The sequence below is a fragment of the Scyliorhinus canicula genome, chromosome 2 (genome assembly GCF_902713615.1).
Source record: "Scyliorhinus canicula chromosome 2, sScyCan1.1, whole genome shotgun sequence".
Lineage (NCBI taxonomy): Eukaryota > Metazoa > Chordata > Chondrichthyes > Carcharhiniformes > Scyliorhinidae > Scyliorhinus > Scyliorhinus canicula.
The window spans coordinates 233,228,900-233,255,379 of NC_052147.1; the positions used below are offsets into that span (position 1 = coordinate 233,228,900).

At 44.8% G+C, this 26,480-nt stretch overlaps 1 protein-coding gene across 1 annotated transcript in view; it reads left to right on the forward strand.

The window, feature by feature from the left end:
• tgfbr2l (transforming growth factor beta receptor-like) overlaps positions 1 to 26,480 on the forward strand; it is a 115,810-nt gene that overhangs the window by 63,993 nt on the left and 25,337 nt on the right. Inside the window, exons 2-6 of the mRNA XM_038789785.1 lie at positions 352 to 505; positions 1,881 to 2,083; positions 5,576 to 6,396; positions 12,454 to 12,595; positions 24,282 to 24,409. Coding sequence (XP_038645713.1) covers positions 352 to 505; positions 1,881 to 2,083; positions 5,576 to 6,396; positions 12,454 to 12,595; positions 24,282 to 24,409 — 1,448 coding nt within the window. The remainder of the gene's footprint in view (positions 1 to 351; positions 506 to 1,880; positions 2,084 to 5,575; positions 6,397 to 12,453; positions 12,596 to 24,281; positions 24,410 to 26,480) is intronic.

The following is a 26,480-nucleotide window of genomic DNA, read 5'->3' on the forward strand; positions in this document are numbered from 1 at the left end:
TGTTAAATCTGATTTTTAAATGCTTTGTTAACCTTTCTAAGTGTTTATCTCTTACACTTTCTTTTCATATCCATGTATTACAATTATGAAAGGTCACGAAGTCATCAGCAAAATGATGCAGCTCCTTTAAAATAGCTTCACTGTTAACAATTTAATATCATTTTGTTTTGACTTGTTTAAAATAAAATCAGATGCTCTGATTTTATGTTATTCAGCCCATCATGTTTCTGCCAGCCAAAAATCAGCTATCCAGCCTATTATCACTTTCCAAGTCTTGGCCCATAACCCTGAAGGCCACAACGCTTCAAATGCATTTCCAATTTGCTGTATTCATGTTCCTTTGTTTTACAGTTTTGAATACCCATGTCCTTACCAGTTTCTTGGAGACAAACTTATGCAAATGGTGTGACTATACTAACCCAATATGTGAAGACAACGTGTGTTACAGCAATTGTACCTTGAACTCCTACTGTGCGAGTTCAGAGGAAATTTGTGTTGCCATTTGGTAAGTCGTAGTTTTCAATTTAGTGCAAAACATGTATTTTGTATGAATTATCTGAAGTTAACATTTTTTTCTAAATCGGTGTCACGAGCTAGGCCAGCATTATTATAATAATTTTTATTGTCGCAAGCAGGCTTACAATGACACTGCAATGAAGTCACTATGAAAAGCCCCTAGTCGCCAAATTCCCGTGCCTGTTCGGGTACACAGAGAGAAATTTCAGAATGACCAAAATACATAACAGCACATCTTTCGGGACTTGTGGGAGGAAACCGGAGGAAACCCACGCAGACATAGGGAGAACGTGCAGACTCCACACAGACGGTGACCCAAGCCGGGAATCGAACCTGGGGCCCTGGGCTATGAAGCAACAGTGTTACCCACTGTGCTGCCATGCCGCCCCCCCCCCCCTTCCTAATTGACAACCTTACAGTGAATTCTCATTTTCCTTACATGTTTGTAATTTTTTATGAAAACCCTCCAAATTCTGCAAATCTAGAAGCTTTTGTTCTTTATCAGCACCAGGTGCCCTTATTTAATTCAAATGAAATTGCAACTTTTGTCGTTATGTTCGGCTTCTTTTGGAATCCTGCTTTTCCAACAGCTGACATTGAAAGCTATTGCATTCCGCGGAATGTCACATGGACCATCGAAAACTACATTAGGATGGAGAGAAGTTCATTGTGTCACCATAATTCATTCGTGACATGACTAATAAACAATCTGGAGAAACGTATTTCCCTTTCACTCCACTTTCTTTCCTAAGAATAACATTTAAGTGCCGAGTCTTCAGTATTTTGCTCTGAATTATATTTGAATTGAATTATATTCCATCGCCCTCGTGAGTATCTCTTATACAATAAAACGCGGAGTTGGCAGAATACCTACACCCAGGTCTCCATTTGAAGTGCATTTTTCCTTTTCCTTTTGGTGTTCGCTCTGGCAGGAACATACCTTGCAAAAAGAGGGGTAGCTTTCGAAACCCCTTCTTAAGCCATTAAACTTGCTGCAAATCCAACTACCAGAAATTACACAAGTGCCCTGAGTTAAAATGCCCTCTGATATTTCCTTCTGGAATATCATAAATTCTTGGCTTTTCCCTAACAGCTTTGCCAGATCCCTCCGTGGTAACACATGGGAGCACCAATGAACTTCCCATCACATCATCCCAGTAAGAAATATTTCACACAATTCTTGCACTAGTTGCTTTCTATTTGCAATTAGCTTCCTCATTTACATATTCCAAGCAAAATAACAGTTCGAAAGAAATTGCTGTTTTAGGTTGACGATTAAGAAATTGTGAATCTTGATTCTGAACTTTATTGTTTATATTTTTATTCTACATGAAATTCCAATAAATCTGTGCCATTCTCCACAGGAAAAAGGATAATGAATCCACAAGTGTTCAAACTATGTGTCACTATCCACATTTACCAGTGGAGGACATAATAATCACAACTTACAATACAACAGTTTGTATCATGACTGAACAGCCCACAGGAAAAGGAATGATGTATGTCTGTGGCTGTACCAATGAGCAGGAATGTAACGATAAGCTTATATTTGAAGCTGACCTAAATGGTGAGTATATACCGTTTCCAACGTCATTTAATAAACAGTAGATGATACCTTTGTGGCATAAGTGACCACAGACTTTCCTATTACTTCAAAATACATGTTCTGAGCAAATGGTGCATCACAAATTCATTCAGTCAAGCGACGTCAATTTAAGTGCAAGTTATAAATATCATGATGCCCTTCTTGGGCTACAAACTTAACATGGGCAAAATCGAGACATTCCCAATGAACCTAAAAGGTGGAGGGACAGAGCTGAAGGGGCTCCCGTTCAAAACGGCCCAGAACAGATTTCATTACCTGGGGATCCAGATAGCCAGAGACCGGACACAGATCCACAAGTGGAACCTGACCAGCCTGGTGGAGGAAGTAAGCAAGGACCTTCAACGGTGGGGCTCACTCCCAGTCTCCCTGGCGGGAAGAGTGCAGACGATCAAGATGAACGTATTGCCAAGGTTCCTTCTCCTGTTTAGATCCACCCCGATCTTCATCCCCAAGGCCTTTTTCCAAAACATATACAAGCTAATCATGGTGTTTATGTGGGGGGACAAGAACCCGAGAATTCCCAAACTGACACTGCAAAGAGGGAAAGTCAGAGGGGGCCTGGCTCTACCGAACCTACAATACTACCACTGGGCAGCAACGGCAGAAAACGTGAAGGATGGGTACGAGAACCCGACACAGATTGGGTACAAATGGAGGAGGCATCCTCTAAAGGAACAACCCTCTGGGCCGTGGCCACAGCAGCACTCCCATCCTCCTCAACAAAATACACAACGAGCCCAGTGGAAGCGGCCACGCTGAGAATGTGGACCCAGCTGAGACAACACTTCGGGATAACCAAAATGTCCCTTATTATAGATTATCATAGAATTTACAGTGCAGAAGGAGGCCATTCGGCCCATCGAGTCTGCACCGGCTCCTGGAAAGAGCACCCTAGCCAAGGTCAACGCCTCCACCCTATCCCCATAACCCAGTAACCTCACCCAACACTAAGGGCAATTTTGGACACTAAGGGCAATTTATCATGGCCAATCCACCTAACCTGCACATCTTTGGACTGTGGGAGGAAACCGGAGCACCTGGAGGAAACCCACGCACACACGGGGAGGATGTGCAGACTCCGCACAGACAGTGACCCAAGCCGGAATCGAACCTGGGACCCTGGAGCTACCACAATGCTACCGTGCTGCCCCCATGTGCGGCAATCACAGATTTCCCCCCAGCCATGCTAGATACCACCTTCAAAAGATGGAGGCGGGACGGGGCACACTGACGGGGACTTCTACGTAGGACGCAGACAGGCAACACTGGATGAACTGACAAGGAAGTGGAAACTAGCAAGAGGACAGGAATTGAGACACCTTCAAATAAAGCACTTCCTCCGCAAAGAGACAGTAGGGTACCCTGGGCCCCAGAAAGCACACTACTAGAGGACCTGATAGACCCAAGCAACGAGGAGGGGGGCTATGTGGGAAACTATACAAACAGCTACTGGACAGAGCTCGAACACCACTGGACGGGACCAGACAAAAATGGGAGGATGAACTGGGGACAGAGGTAGGATGGGGACTCAGGAGCGAAGCAGGGTGGGCTCCACCTCCTCCTGCGCAAGGCTCAGCCTAATGCAGCTCAAAGTGGTGCACAAATCGCACCTGACCAGAACCCGAATGAGAAGGTTCTACCTGGAGGTGGAGGATAAATGTGAGCGGTGCCAGAGGGGCCCGGCCAACCACGCCCACATGTTTTGGGCTTGCCCCAAGCTTGCTGGGTTCTGGACAGCCTTCTCCGAGGCAATGCCCAAGGTTGTGGGGGTGAGGGTGAAGCCATGCCCAACAGTGGCAATCTTCAGGGTATCGGAGCAGCCAAAGTTACACATGGGGAAGGGGGCCAACACCCTTGCTTTCGCTTCCCTAATCGCACGCCGGAGAATCCTGCTCAACTGGCGATCAGCAGTACCACAAAAGCTGCAAAGTACGCCATCCAAGGGTCAGAGGAAGGCTTCCTGGATACTTGGGGGCAGTTTGTAGGCCTGTTCCAAACCCTGTTCGAGGCCAGCAATGAGGAGTAAGCCAGGGGAAATAAAAAGATGAAGAACCAAAGGGCTGCGCAATGTGGGGGGGGGGGCTTGTGCGAGAACAATGGGGAGCCCACAAGAGAAGAGGGAGGGTGCTGAAAACAATGGCGGTCTTCTATCGGCCGTTGGCAGGATCTTCTGGTCCCACTGTTGTCAACACGGGTTTTCCATTGAATGCACCCCTTGCTGCTGGAAACCCATGGCGATAGTCGGTGGGATCATAAGAACCCACCAGTGTGAACGGCCTGAAAATGTTGGCCCTGGAGTGGGATTTGAAACCAGGGCCTTCCAGCTCAGAGGCAGGAGAACTATTTAGCCATTACATCTCCCGACCAGATACTTCCCCACGTGAACCCTCCTCCCCGCCCTCATTGTATCTTAAAGGCACATTCCCAAAACCTAAATCTCATTAGTGCTGGTCTTTGTGGTGCTAATGCTTTTTGATTGACACAAGAATAAATATTGGCCAAAGTAAATAAATTGGCTAACATTAAAAACAAGTTATTGTTTCCACCTGACCCATTTTCAATTTGATTTTGATATTGGAACATTCTCATTGTCAGGTTTCAGAAAATCACTTTGTTATTGGATTTGTGATTTTAGAATAGATTTTCCTTGTTTTACCAAATAGAGGTAAACAGAAAAGCTGAAAATTATCACTTTTCTGCTGTACCACAAATGCACATTACCTATAGAGGTAATCTTGTGACACGCCACAGCAATATGGCTTTTTGACTCTTAAAGACAATTATAAATGTATTGATTTACCAGGATTACGGGTTACTGTTTGCTTTGGCAGAACTGAAATTCCACTTTAAAATATTTCAATTTTGAAATATTTCAATTTTGAAAATTAAACATCCAAGTATTTGACCGCCCTCTTATGATTTCAATGAAATACTCTATCCTGCCACCCAAAGTGTAATTGCCATCAATACTGGTTGATCCACAGCGTTTTCACGTTCTGAGGAGCATTAATTGGGTGAAGGTAAGATTTCTATCCCTCACTCAGGAGGACATCTTCCCTCAAAGGCCTACTGGGGGCTGTGGTCACTGCTGGGACTACAAGTAGTAAGTGGGCTCTTAAAGGGCTTCAATTTGAGCAAAGGTGGGTGGGCTGAACAGTTTGGGCAAAATGCATGGGCCCAAACCAATGCCTGCCCCTCCTAAAATTGTGGTCAGGTCAGGGGTGGAAGGGAAGGCCAGTGACGGGGGACAATAAAGTTCTGCCTTACGTTTAATGCTACATGTTCTGACAGATAACTATTCATATCTGCCCCACATTTCCTCTACATGATTTTAATACTTATGTGATTTCATGCAAGGTTATTTGTAACATATTTTATGTACATCATCATACTATGATTCCCCATTATTAGCATAGGGAGGTTACATTTCATCCTACTTGCATTTTTTTCCAGAATATCCAATATCACAAAGCAATGAGGTAATCCCTGTGGCAGTATTGAGCCTACTTCCACCTATCCTGATTGCTTTCATGATAACGATGGCATTTTATCTCTTTCGCACTCGGCAGCAGAGAAAAGTGACCAAGGGGTGGTCACAGAAACAGATAGAGCACCGAAGCCTGACTAGGACTGCTGCTACAAAAGCTGGCGAGTACAATGGGAAGTGCACTGTGGCAATTGATGATGGTCGGTCTGATATCAGTGCAACATGTGCCAACAACATCAATCATAATAATGAGCTGCTGCCCATCGAACTCGATGGTATTGTTGGAAAAGGCCGATTTGCAGAAGTGTGGAGAGCAAAACTCAAACATAGTGCGTCAGGGCAATATGAAACCGTTGCAGTTAAAATCTTTCCTTGTGAAGAATATCCCTCGTGGAGAACGGAGAAAAGGATTTTCTCAGATGTTGATCTCAAACATGAGAGTGTGCTGCAGTTTCTCACAGCAGAGGAACGAGAACGAGGAATGGAAAAGCAATACTGGCTTATTACAGCCTATCACAGCGTAGGAAATCTACAAGATTTCCTCACCAATCATATTCTGACCTGGACAGACATGTATATGATGACAGGATCCCTTGTAAATGGAGTTGCTCACCTCCATAGTGACTACACTGCTTGTGGCACCCCAAAGATTCCTATATCTCACAGAGACATAAAGAGCACAAACATCCTAGTTAAAAACAAGAGGGAATGTGTATTGTGTGATTTTGGACTGGCTCTGAGGCTTGATCCATCTCTAACAGCTGAAGACTTTGCTAATAGTGGTCAGGTGAGTATTACATGATATTTGAAGTAAAATAATGTAATATAAAGCTAATATAAATTTAGTTTAAAGATAATTGAGAGGAGTTGATTGTATTGCATCATAAAAGCTGAAAATTAGACTTAAAAAACATGTTTTTACCTATATGTGTAGATTTAAATGCTATTTATGCAAAGAAATACAGACAGCAGTTACACCCAAACACACACAAAATTGAATTTGCCCCAATTCTGTCATTTTGCTTCTGATCCTCCATTGCAGACACTAGGGAACTTGAAGTTGGGTTCAACTGAAGGGCGGTGCTTAACCTGTAGAAAATTGGGTGTTGCAGAGTACCTAGTATGTACTTCCAGAATGCCAAGTGATTCTGCGGACAAAAACACTCCCCAGTATTTTCACAGATAAAGTCCACGCAGGTCTCTCTGTGAGCAGTGGCCATTATTTTTGCCAAACACCTCCTCTCTTTCTCTCCGCAAGATTTTTATTTTTGCAACCTACAATTTTACCTCACAAGATTCGCTACATTAATCTGCAAACCGAGACTGAAGGTGTTGGCATGTTATCCAGCTGTGGAGAATAACACAGTGTGACACGATTCTGTCTTCATTTCCGCATACTTTTTTTTATTCATTCATGGGACGTGGGTGTCACTGGCTGGGCCAGCATTTATTGCCCATCCCTAATTGCCCTTGAGGAGGGGACAGTTAACCACATTGCTGTGGCTGTGGCTCTGGAGTCACATTTAGGCCGATCAGCTCCAGACAGCAGATTTCCTTCCCCAAAGGGCATAAATTAACCAACAATGGTTTTATTGTCATCATTAGACTTGAAAATGAAAATCGCTTATTGTCACGAGTAGGCTTCAATGAAGTTACTGTGAAAAGCCCCGAGTCGCCACATTCCGGCGCCTGTCCGGGGAGGCTGGTACGGGAATGGAACCGTGCTGCTGGCCTGCTTGGTCTGCTTTAAAAGCCAGCGATTTAGCTCAGTGAGCTAAACCAGCCCCTGTACTGGTACTTTTAATACCAATTTTTAAAAAAAATTCTAATTTAATGATCTTCAGTGGCAGGATTTGAACCTGGATGCCCAGTGTATTACTTTAGGTCACTAGTTTACTAGTCTAGTGATAATACCACAATGCCACTAGCTTCCCTGCCGCCACTATCAAAGATTTGATGATGGGTAGTCATCAGAAATGGGAACCCTGTTTGATTTTCACCCTTTGTAGCATGCTGATGTAACTTGCTTTCTATTACCTTGGTTGCCATCATTTTATTCGCTAATGTGGGATTAAAACTGTCAGCTTCCTGGGTTATATGGTTCAGTATTGCACCAGATACTGTCATTGCCCTTTAAATTTGGGGGATCTCACTTATTAAATAATGTTAACGCCTGTATTCATTGATGAGGTTCAATATAACATTAAGGAAGCTATCCTTAACAAATAAAATATCAATTCTGTTTCAATATTAGGTGTTTAATTTCCCCCCAATGTCATAGTGTGTGAGAAGGGCAGCACGGTAGTATGGTGGTTAGCATAAATGCTTCACAGCTCCAGGGTCCCAGGTTCGATTCCCGGCTGGGTCACTGTCTGTGCGGAGTCTGCATGTCCTCCCAGTGTGTGCGTGGGTTTCCTCCGGGTGCTCCGGTTTCCTCACACAGTCCAAAGATGCGCGGGTTAGGTGGATTGGCCATGCTAAATTACCCGTAGTGTCCTAAAAAAGTAAGGTTAAGGGGGGGGGGGGTTGTTGGGTTACGGGTATAGAGTGGATACGTGGGTTTGAGTAGGGTGATCATTGCTCGGCACAACATCGAGGGCCGAAGGGCCTGTTCTGTGTCGTACTGTTCTATGTTCTATAAATGATCTGAGACAATGACCCTTAGTCTTGGATTCTCCAGCTATGAGGAACAGCCTCTCCGTATCCACTCTGTCAATGTTGAAGCCAGCAGAGCATGTGCGGTCTTCGCGACAGAAACTCAGCGTGAAACCCTCACCAATTCCGGTTCTGGTGAGGGGCTAGCTCCAGCACCGGAGAATCCCGCCCAAGGGGTTGTCGGGTGAAGAGAGATTGGATAGTTTATACCAGGGGCGGGCAAACTACGGCCCGCGGGCCGCATGCGGCCCGCCAAAGGTATTTCTGCGGCCCACCAAGTCATTAAAAAAAAAAAAAAAATTTTCTTTTTAAATTTTTATTTTTTTTTTAATTTTTTTTTTAAGGTTAATGGGGGGGGGGGGCTGTTGGGTTACTTACTGGTATAGGGTGGATACGTTGACTTGAGTAGGGTGATCATTGCTCGGCACAACATCGAGGGCCGAAGGGCCTGTTCTGTGCTGTACTATTCTATGTTCTATATGAGGCGCCCAGAATCATAACCGGGTGAAGTAATTATTTTACTTAATATACTATGCGGCCCTTTGTGAATTTTGAATTTCTGAATGTGGCCCTTGCACGGAAAAGTTTGCCCACCCCTGGTTTATACCTATACTCTCTAGAGTTTAGAAGAATGAGGGCAGATCAAATTGAGGTACATAAGATGTTAAAAGGTTTGGATAAAGTAGATGTAGAGTGGATGCTTCGTCTTGCGGGGCATTCTAGAAAGAGAGGTCATAGTCTCAGGATAAGAGGTAGCAAATTTAAGACAGAGATGAGGATAAACTACTTCTCCCAAAGGTTTGTGAATCTGTGGAATTCACTACCCCAAAGTGCGGTGGCTGCTGGGACAGTGAGTAAATTTAAAGAGGAGTTCAACAGATCTTTAATTGGTAATGGGTTCAAGGGTCATGGAGAACAAGCAGAACGGTGGAGTTGAGGCCATGACGAGATCAGCCATGATCGAATTGACTGGTCGAGCAGGCTCAAGAGGCTAAATTCCCCACTTCTGCACCTAGTTCTAATGTTCTAAGAAAGAATTATTCTGTCTAATTCCACCTTGGACTGTAGCCCTGTAGGTAACAGCACACAAGCACAAATCTGGTGTTCTTAATTAATAAGGGGATTTCCTGATTAATATGGAGATTAAGGGATATGGGGAGAAGGCAGGAGAATAGGGATGAGTAACATGCCAGCCATGATCGAATGGCGGAGCAGACTCAATGGGCCAAATGACTAATTCTGCTCCTATATCTTATTATTGACGAGGTTTCTGAAACTCACTTTGCAAAACCTCAGTGTTATTAGTTTTTATTTGTCAAGTTTTATTTCATAATCCTTTTATGAAGCAACTTGGAATATTCTATTATGTTAAAGGCACAAATGCATATTGTTGTTTTTGTTGCTGTTTCTCATTGGTCCCAACCCAAACCACAATTTGATGATATTCCCTTCTCCAAACTTTTTACACCCACTTCATTATAACTATTACTCTGACACACGGAATGTTATTCTCTTCATGCACACTGTAATTTATGGTGTAAGGTGTAGGAATCGCTTGCTGCTTATTCAGCAGAATGTCTGCCTTGAAGTGTTTAGCTAGCCTCTTTATTACATAGTATTACATGTTACGTAATATTTAAGGTGCAGAAACAGGTAATTCAGCACCAGCTCCATGCTGGTGTTTATGGTTCATATGAACCTCCTCCCACTCACCTAACCCCATCACCCTATCCTACACCTAACTTCTCCCTATGTGCTTACCTATCTTCTCCTTAAATGCATCTATGCTAGTCACCTCAACTTTTGTTGATCAAGACCCTGCTCTATTGGCTTAGACTGACACAACAAATGCACAGTGCCTACTGTAACTATTCTATTTGTGTATTACAATCTTCAAAATCAATTACATAGAATATGATTCAGACTCAAAGGTATTATCTGCACTAGTGAAGGAGGAAAGGAGGCTGTGGATGTTGTCTTCTCCCTGAGCTTCAACCACGGGGTGCCTTCACTGTGATGGTTGTCGCTGACTATGTGTGCAGATGTTCCTTCTTTTATCCAGCTTCTGCTAGTGCTGAGACATGATACACACCCACACCTGGCTTGAATTCCATTGTCTCATCGAGACTTAAACTCATTAATAGAGATAATCAAGATACTCCTGTTTAGCTAGGATGATTTAATCAAGGTACATTGTCCTCTGAAATACACATGTCTGACCAGCTATTAGCCCATCATGGAGTTTGATGGCCTCTTTCTTTATCGTTCTTCCTGCTGCAAAGTTGATCTCCACTGTCTTTAATTTAGTTACATATTTAGAGTGTTTTTTTGTCCTTTTGTGTAAACGTGATAACTACTGTAATTAGGTGACCTTAAAGTTCCAAAAAGTGATCATGAGTTTCTGTGCTTACTTGAGTGGTCTGGCAGACATCCAATATTGATTCCAGCCTGGGCCTTATTCGATAATTCCTGTTTTCAACCTATAGGTCTTTTTCCCTTTGTCAGCCTGTCCCCAGTACCACACCTCTTAATCCTTCGAACTTTAAAGTAACACTCACATTAAAGTAAAGATCTTTTTACCCCCAACTTTCATTATGGCCACTACTTATTTTTTAAATAAAGTTTTAAAATAAAGTTGAGCAAATTATGGAGGATTTATTTGAGATAATATTGACAGGAAATTCAATCACTCTGCTGACACATTTTCCCCTCTTCAGAATCTAAGATTGGCAACTGTGATATTCCTGGAGATTTCATCTCAAGACTTTCCCCCATGCGCCATCCATTTGTTGGCCAACACATTCATTGTTGTAACACACTGCCGACAAGCCAATTGAAAAGCAAAAAGACTCATTATGGTGCAGACTCGATGGGCCGAATGCCTCCTTCTGCACTGAAAATTCTATGATTACCCAATTGGATGATGCTTGAACGTCAGTCCAACACACTTTTTGTTTCCCATTTTTAATGTTTTTATATCTTGTAAAAAGAGACAAAGAAAACATTTAGAAGTCTGATGATTTTTCTTGAGGGTTGCACACAGCAGTGAAGATTTATGTTCAATTCCTGGAGAGTTCAGGCCAGCCCTGGAGGCTGACAACCCAATCAGCATTTCAAAACAGTAGGAAATAGCAGCCTCACCTTATGTATTGTTACTTATATATAATTGGCTGATAACTCCATCTCACATGAAAATCCTTGCACATGTTGGGGCAGTATGGTGGCACAGCTTTTTGCATTGCTGCCCCACAGCAATTCCGGCCTTGTCCGTGTGGGGTTTGCACATTCCCCCGGTGACTGTGTGGGTTTCCTTCGGGTTTCCTCTGGTTTCCTCCCACAGTCCAAAGAATGGGCAAATTGGATGGATTGGCCATGCTAAATTGCCCCTAGTGTCCATTATGTGCAGGTTGGGTGGGGTTACGGCGATGGGGCAGGGAATGGGGCCTGGATGGAGGAACTCTTTCGGAGGGACGGTGCAGGCTCCATGGGCTGAATGGCCTCCTTCTGCACTGTAGGGATTTTCTGTTCTTGCGCAGAAACGGCATTTACTACTATGTGTGAAGACATAAATTTATAAAAATGCTGATTTATTCTGAATTTAATGAAAAACAGCTCAATTATATATGAGTTTGCAGTAAACTGGTAGTACAATACCTGAGCACTGTGAGCAAGAAAAAAATCCCCTCACAAAAATTAATGTCAATCAAGCGGCATGCCCCTCCTCTCTTGTATAATGAGCTATTTTTAAGACCCAAGATATTAAACCATCGTATTTACTTCTTGTCATTAAATTTTTTTCTCTTAATTTATTATGAAATGAAGATCAGATTAGTACACACACAATAATTCTTCAACTGGAGTATCAAAATATGGTTATGCATGGTTTAATCTCAATGAAATTGCAATGTGAGCAGATTAAGAACTGCAGTTATTCAGAACATCATCTACACGGAAATGTGATGTGATACAAGGAGATTTAAAGAGTGAAAAAAATATACATTTAACAAGGAATAAAGGTTTATATTTGGGTGCTATTTCAAAAGCTTTTATCTGAAGATTGTACGTTTGACTTTGGAAAATGTGCCATTCCATTGTGCTCACTTTTCCTTACTACATTCAATGTTCATGGTTGAGTAACTGTGCTTTGCCACTACTTAAGGAAACAGAAGTTTGTTGTCTTGTTGGACAGGTTGGTACTGCCAGGTATATGGCACCCGAAGTTCTAGAATCCCGTGTTAACCTAGAAGACCTTGAGTCATTTAAACAGATGGACATTTATTCAATGGCCTTGGTTTTATGGGAGATGGCTTCTCGATGTGAGGTAATTGGAGGTAAGAATAATGACAGACCATCAATTGTTTTCATTCAACTGTCCAAAGAAAATTATACTGCATGCTAAACTAATGGAGAAGCTATTAAATCTTGTAAACATTCTGATGTGAAAGAAGGACGAAGTCTTACTACGAATGTTGGTTTGACTGGCTTGCCTAATGCTGTTCCTGATTATTTAATAGAGTGAGTTCAAATTGGCTGTAACGGACGGGAGAGAGATGCTGGGATAAATTGCCCCCTTGCTCCTCACCTCTTGGTTGTCCACAAAAAGGTGTATTTTAGAGGGAATGTTTAAAACCCCTTTTAGTGTTGTGATGTTCACGAATAGACACCAAACAGGCTTCCTGGTCATTTTAAACCAAATCATTACAGTTTTTTAGTCACATGACACCCCAAAATATATATGCAACAAAAACACTCACTCACTCAGACACACACAAAAGGAAAGCTTAATTCTAAACATTAAACATATACTTAGGTTGTTAAGGAACGAGAAGAAGCAAAATCTCAAGTGGGTTTTCTTTCTTTTGCTTATAAGTGCTGTCAAGGCGAGAAAATCAGTATGAAGCTCACTGGCTGCACAGCCAGATTTTCCCCTCATATTGGACAGTACCCAGAAGAATAAAATCCTGTCAGCGTGTCCCATGCTGTCATGATGGCAGATGAGGCCTGAAAAAGCCAGAAATATTAAGTTCCAGAGATTGAGACGCCAGTTTTAAAGGACGCCCTGATCTCCAGTTTTAAAAAAAGAGGAACAACCCCCCCTACCCAAGCACAAGGGAACCTGCCCCACCCACACACAAAAGGACCCCCACCTCCAAGGACAGGGGCCTGACACTACCCCCTGACATAGCCCCCTGGTAAGTGCCAGGGAACATTGCCAGCCAGCAGTGTCAGGGTGCAGCGGCAGTGAGCAGCAGCTGGGGGCCATATGCATCTGTGCACCCTCAGCTGGGTACCTTCGCCTGGTTTACGTTTTTAAAAACCTATTGTAAACTTGCCGACGTGACGTCAAGTTAGCAAGGGGGAATTCCCAATGTGGGGGACGATACAGTGAGGAAGCTCGCTATTGACATTGAAATGTATTTAAATGAGGTTTCCAGCCTTCCTGGACGGAAACTTCATTATGTCAATGGCAGGAGCTGGGGACGATTCGGCTGTGAGATCTCGCCAGTGAGAGTCTCACCTTTGGCTTCTCATGGGATGTTTCACCCAATTGACGTGGACATCAAATCCCAGTCCATGTGTTTAAATCAGTGTTTTCCAAACTTTTATTCCGGGGACCCATTTTTACCAACCGGCCAACCTTTTGGACCCACGCCGGCTAACATTCGCGACTCACGCGGGCTGACCTTCATGAGCCAAGCCGGCTAACATTCGCAACCCACCTTTTTCTCTTACCTTTAGTGTGAGAGATGAGCCTGCTTGGTCCTCATTTACTTTTTTGCTGCTGACAAAATGGAGGATTCACAATCATGCCCAAAGCACATGGCGTCAGCGTTCGGGGTGCGTAACCTGCTCTCTGCCTCGCTTCAAGCAGGAAGATTGCATTGAATTAAAACAAAAATCTTCTCCTGGGTCAGCGCGCTGACGTCAGGAGGAGGCGGTGCTCTCGATTGATTCTGCGCATGCGCACCAATGAGCGGGCATGCATGCGCAGTGCGCCTGCATTTTCTTAGTCCTTTTCAAAACCGCTCGCAGCTGGTATTCTTAAAAGTCGGCTGTTGCACGCGAATTCACGCAATCGTGAACGGCGCGATGGAAGGCTCGGGACCCTCCCGACACCCGCCCGCGACCCACCTGCGGGTCGCAACACCCATTTTGAAAATGCCTGGTTTAAATTATTCCTTGTCTAAGTTGTGGCATTCAGACCTGGATGGCTTCTCTGGTTCTTTGGAGATGAATGGAAGTTGGATTTCTGGATGACATTGCGGCCGAGTCTCAGGCGAGAAGAATCCTTGCAGTGAAGGCCAAGTTGGGCCCCTCGCATTGCTTGGTTTGACTGGCTGTTTAGGCAGAGTTATTGGCAATGAATGGTGGCTATTCACACCTGTTTGTAATGAAGGAAATACTCGGGGACAGAGGGTCTAGCATGAAGGAGGAACTGAAGGAAATCTTTATTAGTCAGGAAATCATACTGGGAAAATTGATGGGATTCAAACCCAGTAAGTCCCCAGGGCCTAATGCTCTGCATCCCAGAGTAATTAAGGCAGTGGTGTAGCCATGCTGGCCACGCAAAATGGACACTGAGCCAAACTAAAATGGAAGGCTGCTGAGAAACAGACAGTTCAGCCAGAACAGCAGTCTGCAAAGAGCAGTTTGCATTCTGCAGCAGCAGAAACCAGTTTGGGCTCAGGTGAAAAGACCTTAGCTAGGTGCAAATGGCAAAACGCTTTGCATGCTAATGAGGCCATCAGACTTGAACACCCACACAATAGATACATTTGGTTCTGAATGGACACATTCCAATCAAGACCCAGACATCGAGGCACCAGAAACCTCCAAACAAAAGGACATAAGAAACGCCCCCTCCATCACGGAGACCCCCTCGCATTGGGGAATTAATCCAGTATCGATAAGAAATTGATCCAATAGGTAGAGCCCGCCCGAGAAGAGGGAAGGACAACGGAACCCCTATAAAAGATAGGGACCTCGTGTTGTCCGGTCTGTTAAACCTGTGCTCCGGCCCCGACTGACACCTGGTATCCTGACTCCAGCCGTTGAGCACCAGCCGCCGAAACCGTAAGTTCAACGCTCGCTACGCGATCCAAGCCCGCTAGACTCCCAAGTGCCAGAACGCTTGCTGAAGGCTGCAGACAAAACCAGGACGAAGGCCTCGTTCTCTGACCTTGCCTGTTCCTGTTAGATAAGTATTCTGTTTGCTTATGTTTAGTTGTAGCTTAGTCTCTTAGTGTGTGCATGAGTATTTATTATTAACTGTATAATAAATATTGATCGTTTGAACTTGACTAATCGGTGTATCGTCTTTATTACTTTGAACTTGACCTTGGAATACTTGTGACGTTGCCTATACGGCAGCTGGCGACTCCAGAGCTAAATAATTACATAGAACAGAGCCTAGCAGTGTTAAGCACACGTCGAACTCGGAGGCGTGTTAATACACTCCAATAAACGCGTTTTACGCCCATAGTAAAACGTGCAACAGTGGCCTGAGAAAAAGTAGATGTATTGGTGATCATTTTCCAGCATTTTATAGACTCTGGATGAGTTCTAATTGATTGGAGGGTAGCTAATGTAATCCCACATTTTAAAAAAGGAGGGAGAGAGTAAACTGGGAATTATAGGCTGGTTAACCTGACATCGGTGTTGGGAAAATGCTGGCGTCAATTATTAAGGAATAAATAACTGAGCATTTGGAAAGTGGGGACAGTATGGATTCACGAAAGGGAAATCATGCTCGACAAAATTTTGGTAATTTTTGAAGATGTGGCCAGTAGAATGGACAAGGGTGAACCAGTGGATGTTGTGTATCTGGACTTTCAAAGGGCATTTGACAAGATCCCACACAAGAGATTAATGGAGGTAATGTACTGACGTGGTTAGAGAACTGGTTAGCAGACAGGCAGCAGAGAGTGGGAATAAACAGGTCCTTTTCAGAGGACTAGTGGGGTACCACAGGGTTCAGTGCTGGGACCCCAGATGTTCACAGTATACATTAATAATTTGGGTGAAGGAATTGCATGCAATATCTTCAAATTTGCAGACGGCACTAAGCTGGGTGTGTGTGGGCTGTGAGGAGGATGCAAAGAGGCTGCAGGGTGACTTGGACAGGCTAGCTGAGTGGGCAAATACTTGGCAAATGCAATGTAATGTGGATAAATGTGAGGTTATCCACTTTAGTGGCAAAAATAGGAAGGCAGATTATTATGTAAATGGTGGCAGTTTAGGAAAAGGGGAAGTGCAATAAGACCTGGATGTCATGGTGGAGCAGTCGCTGAAGGTTGGCTTGCAGTTACAGCAGGTGATGGGCAAAACTAATGGCATGCTGGCCTTCATAGGGAGAGGATGTGAATATAGGAGTAGGGGTGTCTTGCTGCAGTTATACAGGGCCTTGGTGAGGCTACACCTTGAGTATTGTGTTCAGTTTTGGTCTCCTAGTTTGAGGAAGGACATTCTTGCTAATGAGGGTGTCCAGCGAAGGTTCACCAGACTAATTCCCGGGATGGCAGGACTGACATATGAAGAAAGACTGGATGGACTGGGCTTGTACTCACTGGAGTTTAGAAGAATAAGAGGGGATCTCATAGAAACATATTAAATCCTGATGGGACTGGACAGGCTAGATGCGGGATAGCCTCCTACTGCACTGTAAATTCTATGAAACAGTTTCCTATTATAGGCCAGTTAACTCATTAAAATGCTTTCTGGGATCGTAGTTCCTGTTGTTTATCTTAAAGGAAGTCAATTGAAAGAAAACTCAAGTGGGGTGTATACTGTGCAACCGATCTGCTACCAACAATTTTCCACCCAGTGGTGTAAATAAAAAAACACCCCATTGCTTCTGTGCTGTGGATAAGCACCACAATTCTAATTATACTTCAGAAAAGAGTGAAAAGATGTAATCTATAGGAAAGTTGGACTCCAGAGAACATATGCTTTTGATTTCATTAAATTCCATTAGATTTATAATTCATATATCCAGTTGTATTGCAGAGTAATTTATGACAAGGTCCTAATTTTCAGGCTATATTAGCCAGTTTGTTTCTATGTAGTGATGGTACAATTAATAATAACTTAAGTCTTATTATCATGGAATATTAATTTGCAATTATTTTGTATATGCTAATCTTGCTACATGCAACTATTGCCTGTAGCTCTTCAAGTGTATTGAATCCAGCTGGATCCCGTTGTATTGCCATGTTATTTATACCTCAATTGAAATTGAATGTCTTGTATTTTAGCTCTTTAGTGACATCTTGAGGTAGTGTCCTGTTAGAACAATCCAAGAAAGCAAAGCTGATCTCTGATGTAAAATGTTACACAAGTAACATATCCAAACATTAGTCACTATAATTTCTCATGGGAAAAATGAAAATATATTGCACACTTTTTACTTTTCACTTAAATATACAGCTCAGCTTGAGCTTTTTGAATATTATATTGTGCAAATTAAATTTTGATCCTGATCTCATTTATGTGGATGAGCGAATTCTACCTCGTTAAAAAGTACGATTACACTGCCCAAGGATCATCATTAGATATTTCCTACTTACGAAACATTTACGTTGTTTTTTTCTGAATGCACATAGACAAAAACACACCAAAACGTTAAAACAGTGAAGTTATTCCGACATTTTACCATTTTAGAAAATACTGTAACCAGCAAAGGTCCAGCAGTAGTCTGTTTATTACTAGGTAAACAACAAATAGTGCAAGAACAGTCATTTGGATGGGAGATGGATTCACAGCTGCTTGCAGACTCTCCCAGGGAACCCCGTGTCCTGCAAGTGACTCTTATTTATGAGTAAGCCATGGTGATGGATGTCACGAGGCTATGGTATCATACATCATACTCTTATACAGTGGGTCCTCATCTAGGCTTCTCAAGAAAGTGATAGTAAAAGAATACTTTACAATGTTACAAAGATCTGGAGTTGGATGAGAAAACAATGTCATTTTGGGATTTGAGCCAAAAGCCCATATTTGCAATCTTGTCCAGGATTGGACAGTTCCCCTACTGGCAGCACAGTAGCATAGTGGTTAGCACAGTTGCTTCACAGCTCCAGGGTCCCAGGTTCGATTCCCGGCTGGGTCACTGTCTGTGTGGAGTCTGCATGTTCTCTGCGTGTCTGCGTGGGTTTCCTCCCACAGTCCAAAGATGTGCAGGTTAGGTGGATTGCCCATGCTAAATTGCCCTTAGTGTTCAAAAAGGTTGGGTAGGGTTACTGGGTTATGGGGAGGGCTTGGGTAGGGTGCTCTTTCCAAGGGCCGGTGTAGATTTGATGGGCCGAATGGCCTCCTTCAGCACTGTAAATTCTGTGATTCTCCAGCCTGTCTCCACCCCCCCCCCCCCCCCCCCCCCACCCCTCTCCGGTGAAGGGGGCAGGCTAATTTAGTTGCCATTTACTTTGGTAGGACCATAATAACCCATCAGGTGGGAGGAGCTGTAAACCCTGGCCCTAATTAATGTCCAGAATTAATAGGTACTAATTTTCCATTAGACAGTTTCATTTTTCTCACAGTCGCAATCATAGCAGACTGAATTCTATTTGCTGAACTTCTAAGAGAGCTGACTCCCGTCTGCACGAGCAATTTATTTTCAAAATACAGTCGGCAATGTGAAAAAGACAAAAAAAATTGCACTTAAAAATAATCACATTGGAATTTCATTTGTACAATATTGTTGAACAATTAAATGGAATAGTGACCCCTCAACTCGCCCACTCCACCTCTGCAGCCCTCAGACTGAAGACTTCAGTCTCGGTCACACAGTGTACATAATATAATCTTTATTAGTGTCACATTACATTGATGTGGAGATGCCGGCGTTGGACTGGGGTGAGCACAGTAAGAAGTCTTACAACACCAGGTTAAAGTCCAACAGGTTTGTTTCAAACACGAGCTTTCGGAGCACGGCTCCTTCTTCAGGTGAATGGAAAGGCTTGTTCCAGAAATGTTTATATAGACACAGTCAGAGATGCCCCGGAATGCGAGCACCTGCAGGCAATCAAATCATCAAAGATGCAGAGAGAGAGGTAACTCCAGGTTAAAGAGGTGTGAATTGTCCCAAGCCAGTTCAGTCGGTAGGCCTCTGCAAGTCCAGGCTTGTTGGTGGGGGCCGAATGTAATGCGACATGAATCCCAGATCCCGGTTGAGTCCGCATTCATGCGTGCGGAACTTAGCTATAAGTTTTTGCTCAGCAATTTTGCGTTGTCGCGTCTCCTGAAGGCCTCCTTGTAGAATGCTGACCCGGAGATCAGAGGCTGAATGTCCTTGACTGCTGAAGTGTTCCCCAACTGGAAGGGAACAGTCCTGCCTGTTGATAGTCGCACGATGCCCGTTTATTCTAACTTGTCAGACTACACCCTTCAACCAGACGAAATCGAAGTCCTCAGCAGAGGGCTCAATTTCTGCACCACCACCAAAATGGACCCCATCAGTCTCGCGGCAGATACGGAGGAATTCATCAGGCGAATGAGGCTCCGGGAATTCTTCCACAGACCCCAAGAGGCCGACAGCGAACCCAGGGACACGACCAATGAACCGGAACAGCAGACCGCGAGATCTGCAGTGCAGCAACCGAAAAGGAAAGAGTCAAATTGGACCCCTCCGGAAGGCCGCTGCCCTAGACTCGACATGTATGCTCAAGCCGTCAGAAGTCGTGTCAATGCCAGATTCATCACTCGCAATCACAAGGCAGCCTCAAACGTCACCCAAGCACAACGCAACGCCATCCGCACTCTCAAGACCAACCGCAACATCGTCATCAAACCAGCAGACAAAGGAGGGGCCACCGTCATACTGAACAGAACAGACTACTGCAAAGAAGTATACCGACAACTCGACAACCAGGAACACTACAGGCAGTTACCCGCAGATCCAACCAAGGAACACATCCGCCAACTCAGCAGACTGATCAAGACCTTAGATCCAGACCTTCAGAACACCCTACGTGCTCTCATCCCACGTAATCCCCGCATTGGAGATCTCTACTGCCTCCCGAAAATACACAAGGCCAACACACCAGGCCGTCCTATCGTTTCAGGCAATGGGACCCTGTGTGAGAACCTCTCTGGCCACATCGAGGGCATCTTGAAACCCATCGTACAAGGTACACCCAGCTTCTGTCGCGACACGACGGACTTCCTACAGAAACTCAGCACCCATGGACCAGTTGAACCAGGAACATTCCTCGTCACAATGGATGTCTCGGCACTCTACACCAGCATCCCCCATGACGACGGCATTGCTGCAACAGCCTCAGTCCTCAACACCGACAACTGCCAATCTCCAGACGCAATTCTGCAACTCATCCGTTTCATTCTAGACCACAACGTCTTCACCTTCGACAACAAATTCTTCATCCAGACGCACGGAACAGCCATGGGGACCAAATTTGCACCTCAATATGCCAACATCTTCATGCACAAGTTTGAACAGGACTTCCTCACCACACAGGACTTTCAACCGATGCTATACACCAGATACATCGATGACATTTTTTTCCTTTGGACCCACGGCGAGACATCACTGAAACGACTACACGATGACATCAATAAGTTCCATCCCACCATCAAACTCACCATGGACTATTCTCCAAATTCAGTTCCATTCTTGGACACACTCGTCTCCATCAAGGACGGTCACCTCAGCACCTCGCTTTACCGCAAGCCCACAGATAATCTCACGATGCTCCACTTCTCCAGCTTTCACCCGAAACACATTAAAGAAGCCATCCCCTATGGACAAGCCCTCCGTATACACAGGATCTGCTCAGACAAGGAGGAGCGCAACAGACACCTACAGATGCTGAAAGATGCCCTCGTACGAACGGGATATGGCGCTCGACTCATTGATCGACAGTTCCACCGCGCCACAGCAAAAAACCGCACCGACCTCCTCAGAAGACAAACACGGGACACCACTGACAGAGTACCCTTCGTCGTCCAGTACTTTCCTGGGGCGGAGAAACTACGACATCTTCTTCGCAGCCTCCAACACATCATCAGCGAGGATGGACATCTTGCCAAGGTCATCCCCACACCCCCACTACTGGCCTTCAAACAACCGCGCAACCTCAAACAAACCATTGTTTGCAGCAAATTACCCAGCCTTCAGAACAGCAACCACAACACCACAAAACCCTGCCAGGGTAATCTCTGCAAGACATGCCAGATCATCGACATGGACACCACCATTACACGTGGAAACACCACTCACCAGGTACGCGGCGCATACTCGTGCGACTCGACCAATGTAGTCTACCTCATACGCTGCAGGAAAGGATGTCCCGAAGCGTGGTACATTGGCGAGACCATGCAGACACTGCGACAACGAATAAACGGGCATCGTGCGACTATCAACAGGCAGGACTGTTCCCTTCCAGTTGGGGAACACTTCAGCAGTCAAGGACATTCAGCCTCTGATCTCCGGGTCAGCATTCTACAAGGAGGCCTTCAGGAGACGCGACAACGCAAAATTGCTGAGCAAAAACTTATAGCTAAGTTCCGCACGCATGAATGCGGACTCAACCGGGATCTGGGATTCATGTCGCATTACATTCGGCCCCCACCAACAAGCCTGGACTTGCAGAGGCCTACCGACTGAACTGGCTTGGGACAATTCACACCTCTTTAACCTGGAGTTACCTCTCTCTCTGCATCTTTGATGATTTGATTGCCTGCAGGTGCTCGCATTCCGGGGCATCTCTGACTGTGTCTATATAAACATTTCTGGAACAAGCCTTTCCATCCACCTGAAGAAGGAGCCGTGCTCCGAAAGCTCGTGTTTGAAACAAACCTGTTGGACTTTAACCTGGTGTTGTAAGACTTCTTACTGTGCTCACATTACATTAACACTGCAATGAAGTTACTGTGAAAATCTTCTAGTCACCACACTAGAGGGCCATGCAATGAAAGAAAAATAAAACTTGTATTTACCCTCAGCGCACCTCATAGTATTTAAAAAAAAAATTTAGAGTACCCAATTCATTTTTTTTCAATTGAGGGGCAATATTAGCGTGGCCAATTCACCTACTCTGCAATTCTTTTGGGTTGTGGGGGCAAATCCCATGCAAACACGGGGAGAATGTGCAAACTCCACTCCAGAGCCGGGATTGAACCTGGGACCTCGGCGCTGTGAGGCAAGAGGGCTAATCCACTGTGCCGCCATGCTGCCCACACCTCAAAGCATTTTTACAACCAATGGATTACTTATGAAATGTTAGGTAGCAAAATGCAGCAATCAAAGAACGAGGACCCACAAATAACTAGACAATCTGTTTCTGATTGATCAATCTGTTGCTGTAACGCAATCTTGACACAGGCAATGCTAAGATTGAATTCACACTTTAAATATATAATTAAAGTCACAAAAGAAGTCGCAGAAGGCCTCAGGTTTACTGACGGACATGATGCACTCCTCCTCCAGTGCCACCTAAGCACGGAAAGCTACAGAGTGAAACCAATAGCCTGAGCAAACATCTGGTAGTTGTTTGCAGATGCAGTGACTTTTATAAGGCAAACAAATGAACAAAGGTGTGGGCAATTTAAGATGCTGTGGTTTGTGGTTGTGGTTCTGAGTATAGAAAACATCTGACACTAGATGCTTGCACAGTGTGATGTGTGACTTGAGTTGTAGGAACTAGATTTGAATCTCATGCCTGTCCTAGGCTAGATGATCTCAAAGCCCAGCAGAGGTAGCATTACATTTTGTTAGAGAGAAGAAAGAAAACACTGCTTGTCACTCTCCAGTAAACAAAGCTAGAATTAAATGTATAAAGGCAGGCGGTATTTGTGGGAACCAAACTGAGTTAACATTTCAGCACAAGGCATTGGCCTTCCAACCTGCTGGATATTTCCAACACTTTCTGCTTTTCAAACTTTCACATATACAGCTGGGTTTTTGGAAAAGTATATGTATTAGATGATAGAGTTTTGGAGTATAGAAAAGAGTCTTTCACCCATTTGGTACCTCTGCTTTCATTCACCCATTCAGTTCCAATCTCCGTCCTTTCCTTATATTGCATTTAGTTTTTACTTTTCATGTATTTATCCATTTCCTTTTTAAAAGTCATCCTGGATTATGCTTGCAGTACTGTTGAGAAAACTATGTTCCAGTAGTCCCCTGTGCAAAATAGAAGTGAGAACACCATTTTTCATTTAGCGATGATCTTCGAGTTCGGCCCTCTGGCTATCCCCCCCCACCAACCATTGGAAACAGTTTTTCCTGATTTACCGATGAACAAGGAGTCAGAGTAGGACAGAATTTAGATGGTATGCCCCCACAGTTTAGCAGCTGACCAAAACTTACTGTGCACACTCACACAAGACTCAGTACTTGGGTGAAGCAAATGTGACTACTTCAGGGGAGGAGGAGTTGAGAACAGTGGTCAAAAGGGGAATTGAGTGAGGGGAAAAGCAAACTGCCCAGGAGAGTCAAGTGCTCCTGAATTCTTTTGGTTTTAAATAATGTATTGAAAGGGCCATTGGGTGCAATTTTCAGCATCAGCATTTGGGAGACAAGCTAAGATCTAGGAATTAAAATCAGACAGGTTCTAATGCAAGACACTTGGGGGTCGGTTAGCACAGTTGGCTGGAAAGCTGGTTCGTGATGCGGAGCGATGCCAACAGTGTGGGTTCAATTCCTGTACCAGCTGAGGTTATTAATGACAGGTGCTGCCTTCTCAACTTTCACTTTCCATTCATCCAGTATATTATTTCCCTACTGGTGAATTGTAGCCATTATGTCTTCCAACCAGTTAAACATACTCAGCTACTTAGTCTAAAGAATAATATTTGAACTATTGATATTATTTGGTAATGTTGACTGCACCAGTTACATTGAGATAGCACTCCTTATTGTAAAATGATGTCTCACAGTGCTTTACAAGAAACACCAGGGTTTTGCCTAAAACATAGCAACATCCGATGCTTCTGACTATAGCTGTGTTAGAACGAAAATGAAATACATTCGTGAATAACATCTTTTTAATTTTTTAACAGAGGTAAAAAGTTATGAATCACCTTTTGGTTCAAAGGTTCGTGAGCACGCATGTGTTGAAAGTATGAGGGACATTGTATTACGGGACAGAGGTCGCCCTGAAATTCCCAGCAACTGGCTGGTACATAAAGTAGGTAATGAGTATGAGAAAGAATCAAGTATTAACTCTGCCAACTCAAGCTTTCTTTGTAAGACAAAATAGTATTTTAGGGACTTGACAGGTAGAGAAGCAACAGCATCATTTTATGCCTTTTTGAGAGTTAGTGCCATTTTCTGTTTATTAAGGAAAGGGTAATGTTAAATGTATGTTGTAGAATGAGTATGCTTCTTGCCAAAGTAAACATTTCTGCTATTGAACTAACTCATTATTTGTATTGCTTGTTCAGAAAGTATGATAATCCCACACCATTTTTCAAACACGTTCAGCATTCTCCACGACAATCAATACGTTTGGCACTATTACTGCTAGGTTTTTAAGGCCTGACATCTTCTGAACAGTAAAATTGTAATTGATTGCCATTTATTATACAGTTCATTGCATGACAGTACTCAATTTAAAGTGCCTTTTAGTGGTTATAATGCACACTGAAGACCAGTTTTTGGACCTGCTCTGCCTCACAATTTGCAACATATAACTGGGTAAATTGATCTAATAAGAGGAAGGGGCTTTTCTGCTCTGTGATTCTGTTGTTGGCAAATGGGATTAGTATTGACAGATCAAGTGCCTTTCATGTGGTGGTGCAGACTCGATGGGCCGAAGGGCCTTTTCCGCATATATTTTTCTGTGATTCTGTTTCTGTGATATATCAAAGGAAGCAAAACATGAATAATTGGCATACAGATTAGGCTGAGACGCTGAAGGGAGATTACCCAGGGTGATTAGCCTGATGTCAGTGGTATAATCTTCATTTCTGAGTCAGGGATACTCCGGACACTTGAACCTAGGAAATCAATCTTGCAAGCACTTATTTTCTTAGCCACCACACCTGCCTCATAAACCTCTGACACAGTGGGCGGGATTCTCCGATGCTGCGCCGCATCGGGAAAACCTTCATGAACTCGGTCGAGTTCAACGTCGGCGCGAAACGGCCCCGATCGCTATCAATTCTGGCCCTGGGAATGGGCTAACATCGGGGCCGTGTGAAACACGGGGGGGGGGGGGGGGGGGGGGGGGGTGACGTCGGAAGCATGTGACGCCCGAATGACGCCGCTCCGGGCGCGATCGACGCACAGAAAGAAGGGGGGAGAAAATGTCGGGGCCACGGAGGGCCGCTCCGAGGTTCCGAGATACTGATCTTGAGACCCTCCTCGATGAGGTGGAGCAACGCAGGGGCATCCTCTGCCCAAGACGAGGGCATCGCCACCCTTCCAGCGTTGTGCGACGGGCCTGGTGTGAGGTGGGCACGGCAATCAGTGCTGTGGGGCAGACCCCTTGGTCTGGGGAGCAGTGCCGCAAGAAGCTCCACAACCTCACCAGGGCTGCCAGGGTAAGTGCCACGAGGGTGCCCTCGTGGCACAACCATCTGCCCCCCCCATGTCCCTCATCACCCACCTCCCCCCCCCCGCCCCCCTCCCGGGCACGAGGGGAAGGGGGGCGAGAGTGAGTGGAGGGTGGTTAACAAAGTTGTTACAGACCCACATGAGCGCTGCGATCCCCTGGAGAGATGCCATGGTGTAGCTGCAACTTTCCCCCCAGCCTGTGCCAATACCTGAACGCCCTGATGATACCTGCAGAATTGTGCTGACCTATCTATGCCCCCCCCCCCCCCAAACAGGACAAGACTGCTCACAACAGCCGGGAGCGCAACAGAACCGGACGGGGTTCGCCCATTTTCCACCCCCTGACAGTGTTCGAGCAAAGGGCACTGGATCTTGCTGGGGGGTCTGCCACCCGGAGGTCGCGCAATGCGAGATTGGAGGTGCAGAACCAAGTGAGACAACCTTGCATGACAAATCCCCCCCCCCCCCCCCCCACCCCCCCCCCACACGCCCCCCCCCCCCCACCCCAGTCCATCCTCTGTCCCCTCACACTCTACCCACTGGACCCCCCATCCTCTGTCCCCTCACACTCTACCCACTGGACCATCCTACGCCCGGCCGAGTGTGTCTAACTAACCCCGTATTATTCTGTTCCCTAGGGAGTGGTGACGAACGTCCAGGGCCGTCTGGTGCCACACACAGGCAACCATCCACGACGACCA